Source organism: Stegastes partitus, unplaced genomic scaffold (genome assembly GCF_000690725.1).
Source record: "Stegastes partitus isolate 25-593 unplaced genomic scaffold, Stegastes_partitus-1.0.2 Scaffold861, whole genome shotgun sequence".
Taxonomy (NCBI): Eukaryota; Metazoa; Chordata; class Actinopteri; family Pomacentridae; genus Stegastes; species Stegastes partitus.
The window spans coordinates 78,242-84,765 of NW_007578592.1; the positions used below are offsets into that span (position 1 = coordinate 78,242).

General features: G+C 41.9%; 1 protein-coding gene across 1 annotated transcript in view; it reads right to left on the reverse strand.

Annotated features, from left to right (window-relative positions):
* LOC103365672 (uncharacterized) overlaps nucleotides 1-6,524 on the reverse strand; it is a 23,186-nt gene that overhangs the window by 8,622 nt on the left and 8,040 nt on the right. The window contains exons 3-4 of the mRNA XM_008293164.1: nucleotides 4,687-4,810; nucleotides 1,993-2,798 (exon numbers count right to left, since the gene is read on the reverse strand). Coding sequence (XP_008291386.1) covers nucleotides 1,993-2,798; nucleotides 4,687-4,810 — 930 coding nt within the window. The remainder of the gene's footprint in view (nucleotides 1-1,992; nucleotides 2,799-4,686; nucleotides 4,811-6,524) is intronic.

The window sequence follows — 6,524 nt, forward strand, 5'->3', positions numbered from 1 at the left end:
ATGTCCCTTTAATTAAAAGCCTTTTATCAGTTTAATAGATGTGGACTGTAAAGTTCCAGACTTCAGTCCGGCATCTTTACCTTTCGTGAATCTGCACCTGAAACATTAAACATTGTCTAAATGAAGCAAACTCTTCATCCCAGATTGCACACGTTTATTTCAGATACACACCAACCAATGAACATTGACATGCTTCTTACAGGTGTTGGCTCGATACAGAAAATCAGGCAGCACAATCCCAAACCACGGACCCAAGAACGGCCCATGTTCTTTTTGAGGTAAGAATTAATGTGGATCAGGTCGTTGTACCATTTTACTTCAATAGCAAGGCAGTTAAAATAGGTAAGGCCTGACAAAGTAACAACAGTCAGAGATATCCATCAGTTCTATATGTAAAAGCACCGCTTTCTTCTGAAAGCTTACTAAAAACAGCATTCAGTAACAGCAGTGAGGTCCTGATCCGTCACCACACAGCTCAGCTCCGTGGCTGCACACAGACAAAATAGAAAGTATTCACCCCTCACCTAAGTTCTCCCCTTTTTTCCAAGAATTTACAAAAGACTCTTTCATGTCAACGTGAAAGCACATTTCTAGAAAGTAATAAAACACATCAAATTTAAAATACGTGATTTCACAAGTATTCATCCCCTTCAAGTCAGTATTTAGTAGATGCACCAGTTACAGCATTGAGCCTGTGTGGATATGTCTGGTCAACATCTGGATGCCGCAGTTTTTAACTCATTTTTATTTATAAAACTATTCAAACTCTATCAGGTTACACAGGGATCTTGAGTGAAAACCTTATTTCAAGTTCAGCCAAAAATTCTCAGTTAGATCGAGGTCTGTGCTCTGCTTGGCCTCCACAACGTTCACCTTGTTGTCTCTAAACCATTCCTGTGTAGCTTTGGCTGTTTGCTTTGGCTCATTGTCTTACTGGAAACCAAATCTTTGTTCAAGTCTCGCTTCTCTTAATGCTGCCACCACCGTGCTTCACATCATGATGGTGCCACCACCGTGCTTCACGTCATGATGCTGCCACCACCGTGCTTCACATCATGATGCTGCCACCACCGTGCTTCACAGCGGAGACGATATCTTTGTGAAGATGTACAGTGTTTAGTGTCCGTCAAACATAGCATATAATCTGATGTCCAAAAACCTCCCTTTTGGTCTCATCAGACCAAAGAACCATCTTCCAGTTGACTTCAGAGTCTCCCACACGCCTCCTGGTGAACGCTTAGATTTAATATGAGCTTCTTTTTTTTTTTAACAGAATCGTTCTCTTTGTCTCCCATAAAGCTTTGAGTGGTGAAGAACAGTTGTTGTATGAACAGTCTCTCCCATCTCAGCCACTAAAGCTTGTAATTTCTCCAGAGGAGTCATAAGGGTCTTGGTGGACTCCCTCACTTGTGTCTTTCTTGATCGGTCACTCAGTTTTTGAGGACGTACTGCTCTAGGAGGATTTGCACATCATATTGCTTCCACTGGTTTTAACTGGACTCTAAGAGATATTCAGTGACTTGAAAATGTTCTTGTATCATCCCCAGACTGATGCTTTTTAAAAACCTTTTTACAGTTGGAGTGTTCTTTAGTTTTCATGGTGTAGTTCTATCCAGGAGTACTGATCCACCAGTGACTGGACCTCCCAGATACAGGTGTCTTTATACTACACTCACTGAGACAGTCACTGCACTCAGATGGTCTCCATGTCACTAACTATGTGACTTCTAGCATCAACTGGCTGTACCTGTGTTGAATTAGGCGAGTCACGTTGAAGACCGCGAATATTTATGCAATCACTTATTTTACATTAATTTAAATGATTGACTTTACTTTGTCGAAAGCTGTTTTTACTTTAACATGAAAGAGTCTATTTTTGTAAAATTCTTGGTAACGTCCAACAGGGGTAAATACTTTTATAGGCGCTGTGTGTTTCAGCCGGTCTCTGCACAGTGTTCAGGCCTGACAGTGTTCGACTTTGTGGCGTTAAACCGGAGCAGCCGTCTGTTCAGTCATGTGGTGTTTCTGCTGGTGGATCCTCAGGTTCTGTTTTCCGGCAAATCTTTTCCCACAGTGCTCGCAGGCGAACGGTCGCTCGCCGGTGTGGACGCTCTGGTGCGTTTTCAGGTGACCCGACTGCGTGAAACGTTTCCCACACTGAGCGCAGCTGTACGGCCGCTCGCCGGTGTGAACGCGAACATGTGTCTCGAGGCTGCGGGAAGACGTGAAGCATTTGCCGCAGTAGCTGCAGACGAATCGCCGATCTCTGCAGTACCTGTTGATGTCCAGAGGGTCCAGCCTGGAGCCACCCAGGGTCAGCGCCAAGGGGAAACCGGCAGCGTTCATGTCGGACGCTTTGTCCAGGAGCGTCGGCCGGTGGTCCGGTTTCAGGTACGGCCGGTGAGGCACCATGCTGGGCATGCCCTGGTTGGTCCAAGAGGAGCACAGATCCAGCTCTGAGTCGTAGGGTAGGGAACCAATCAGGCCTCGCTTCAGCTCCGAGGTGCCGGACAGTGATGTCGGGTTTCCTCCCGACCTGAGCAGGAACGCCTTCCTCGCCTGGGCTGCAGGTGGAGCGTCGCAGTCCGACTCTGAGGCCAAATCGAACACGACTTCTGAAGAGTTGCTTTCAGCGGCGCCTGCAGGTCCTGGTGAGCCCGGTGCACTGTGGGAGTCCTGATGCCCGAGTTGCTCAGACAGTCCGTTCTGGTCCCACGGCCGGATGTCGGAGGAGGAGATGGACATCCCAGAAGGCCCTTCTTCACTGTCGTCTGCTGCCGACGGCGCCGCCTCACTTCCTGTAGACAAACAAATTATCAGCGGTGAGTTCAGCCAGAACAGCAAAAACATAAACTGCCAACTGTTAAATAAAAACACAGAATAACCTAAAAAAAAAAAAAACTAGAGTCAAAATATCTCTTTTTAGTATCAACATACATCTCTATGATCTAAACAAGGAGGACAGAAGGAAAATCAGTGTATTTCAGTCACTGCAGAATGTCTAATTCCAGTAATTTAACCCTGTGAACTCCAAAAAGCAGTTTCTGACGTTTTTTTTTTTTGCTCCTGTCACATTTTTCTTCAACGCGGTTCATTTTTCACTCAAAGTCCTGTACCTCTATGGAAACAGTACAAGCATGAAGAAGGAGAGAGAACTCAGAGATGTCTTCTGTGCAGAATGACAGAAATCATAAAAGTAATATGTTGAACTCCTTTGATTATTTATTTTACAAAACATTAAAAAACAACCTGGAATCCACATGTGCCAACTTTGCGTATTTCACACGACTCTGCACATCAACTCTAAATCTGACCTGGTTAAAAAAAAAAAACAATCTACTGACATCAAACAACCTGCAAACAGAAATGCATCAGGGTGAAGTAAACAAAAGGACAAGTTGCTGTAGAAAGATGTTTCACCATGCTGGATGTGTCTTCAACAACTTGCTCCTCTGTTCACTGTTTCTGAGTCATGCTGCATTTATTTTATTGATCCAGTAGGTTTGATTTTCGTGTCAGTCTTTGCTGTCGTCTCCTCTCAGCTCTTCACAAAGCAGAATTCTAATTTTGTTTACAGAATTTATTGAGTGCAAACTGTTGATTTTTGGGAATTTTTCAATGAAGCGTGTAGAATAAAGTGATTTTGAAAAAATATAATGATTTAAAAGTTAGATTTGGTACATTTTCCTGAACTACATGTGGCATGTGTTGTATTCAAGGACTGTGAAAAAGTTGAAAATCCAATGATTCTGTTTTTGAAGTGACAAATGGTGTAATTCAGTTTGTTTATTTTGATGATAGCATGATTTTTACACATGTCTGTTGGTTTTGGGTTTTAGATGGTTAACAGCCTAATCCAACAGCATTTATAATACATACATTATTAGATCATATAATAATAATAATAATAATAATAATAATAATAATAATGATATAATTATCTAATACTGCAGTAAAGCAGCACAGCGCTACATCCTGTCTGTGCATTCTGACTTGTAGAAAAGTTGCTTTCTCTGCAGTCTTGTTAAAAGTCTTCACTTATATGAACAGATTTAAACCTTTATAACAAACACCAAGCGTGTTGCCATGGATTCGGTGAGCTACACTGTCGTTACAGTGTTTTTTGGGCCTGTATTTATTTGCACTTTGTAAAATTTAAATACGCTGAGTTTCTTAGCGACTCCCGTTTGAAGTGTGTTGTGAACTCAGGAGGACACCGTCTGGAAACTCACTGCAGTAAAGACAAACTAATGGTTCAGTAGAAACCACACTAACGGTAGCCGACACGATAAAAACGACCCGACCTGACAACGCCCACTTTAAATCCTGTGAGAAAAACTCTGCTGGAGCCCTGAATCCCTCCAACTGTTCGTCCTTTGACCACAGACAAACGGCAGAACAACATCTGGAGCTGCTGCAGTGAAACAACAAGTTAACCACAAACCAACCAGAGCGCAGGTGAGTTTATCAGCAAACTGAAGGAATTAAAGTCCCACGGTGAGCGACTCTCCACCTCAGCTACGACTTTCTTGCACTTGATGTGACGAACAAACTGGAACTTTGGATCCGACCAACAGTCACGTTGCTGTCATGGTTTATTACCTACCGTTAGAGCCACAGAATGAGGCGACTGCTCGTCTCCTGCTTTGTTGAGCTGCTGCAGTGAATTCTGGGAGTATTTCTTACCGTCCTCGTTCAGAAGCATCTCGTCTCTGTCCAGATCCTCGTCAACTTCCTCTTTCGCCATTTCCTCTTTTATCAGAACAACGTCCTGATCGCTGGGCTGCTCTGAAGCTGCTGTCGGAGAATCCTGAGAGCAACAGAAATGAACAGTTTAGTCTCAGAAACAGTTGCAGCAAAAGTCTGCGGACTGCCACAACAGAAATCCATCCGACATTTATATCTTTAGTTCAACCTGCTGTAAAAGGTTCAGCTAACTTTGGTCTCTCCACCTCTTTAATAAAGATTCAGGAAAACTTTAGCAACATCAGTGTTAACCCGATTCTTTAGTTGGCAGCCCAAGAACAAACCAGAGAATTCTTCAGTTCACAGATGTAGAATTTATTCAGGTCACAGCTAAAATGGTGTGTGTACAAAGTGTGTGTGTTGTCCAAAAGGCGTGTATCTAAAGCAAGTGATAGAAAAGAGGAGTTTCCACTGTCTCCCAGCATGTGAACCAGTTCTCACCGGCCATGTTATCTTCAAGGACGTGCATTGTGCTCAGTAGGAAAAAGCAAAACAGGATCATAGGTTTAGTGGAGAAAAACAGATTCAGAATATATGATAGTTCAAAACATAGCTAATTATATCATTAGCTACTTTTACAGATCACATTTTTGCAAACTGTATACATAAGTTGTTCTGGAACGTAAATCTCTGTCTCCTGGAATCTCAAGCAGGGGCTCCTTCTGTTTACTTCTTTTTTACTTGGATAATCATCAAAATTTGACAAAATTTTTGCATAAAACTGTATTTAAAGTTTTTTCACGCAGGTTTTTCCTGAATATAGGATTCTGTGGTTTCANTTTCAAAATAATAGCCTGATTTTGTTGTGGACTTCAAAATAAGACCCTAATGATGTTGCTGATTCCCAAACTTAATTCTGTGTGCTTCCAAAGTGACATTGTGAGCGGCAAGACAAATTTTCCTACGTTTTGATGTAAAAATCATGTCTGTCACATAAAAATTGTGGCCAGGGCGACAAGTTAAAAAAAAATTTACTGTGATATTTTTGTGAGCTCCCACTCTAGTGATGTCATCACTCACTCTAAAGGACCACATACACACCCATTGTAAAGGCTGAGAAGGGGTGAAAAAGTTTCAAAACTTGAGAGGTTGTCACAAAGAAATGATTGAAGATATGAAAAAAGTAGAAAGACTCTGAAATAGGGGAAGGCCGCGTCAACATTTTAAAGTTGAAATGGAGTCTCTATGTGAAAGTATGACTGAGCAGTGGAGGTTTGAAAAGTAGTGTAATTGTGGGTGATTTTCTCGTCCGTCCCATTCATTTTCAATGGGAGGTTTTCGCGACGTTTTGGCGAAAAAATGCGTGAAAATGCGTTTTTCGTAAATCTGTATGTAAGCACACTATTCCCGATCGAGCCGCACGTTTTGATGTAGAATTTGTGTGGGTGCTCCCAAAGCTGTGGGAGGAGTAGCCGACCGAAAATTTGTACGGAAGACCTGAAATAAGAAGAAACGCACCAGGATAACAATCGTGGCCTCGTGCTCAGCCCGTGGTACTAATAAATAATGTGGCATTATTCAAAAATGATCCCATAAAAGAAAATGCTAATAAAAGTAGAAATGATAGAATTATAGAATAGAATATTATAGAATTATATCTTATTTCATTTCTTACATTTTTATATATATCCCATAATGGCTCTTTCATAAAGAACTGTGCATTTACTCAAGTGTAACACTCCCATGTCCCTTTAATTAAAAGCCTTTTATCAGTTTAATAGATGTGGACTGTAAAGTTCCAGACTTCAGTCCGGCATCTTTACCTTTCGTGAATCTGC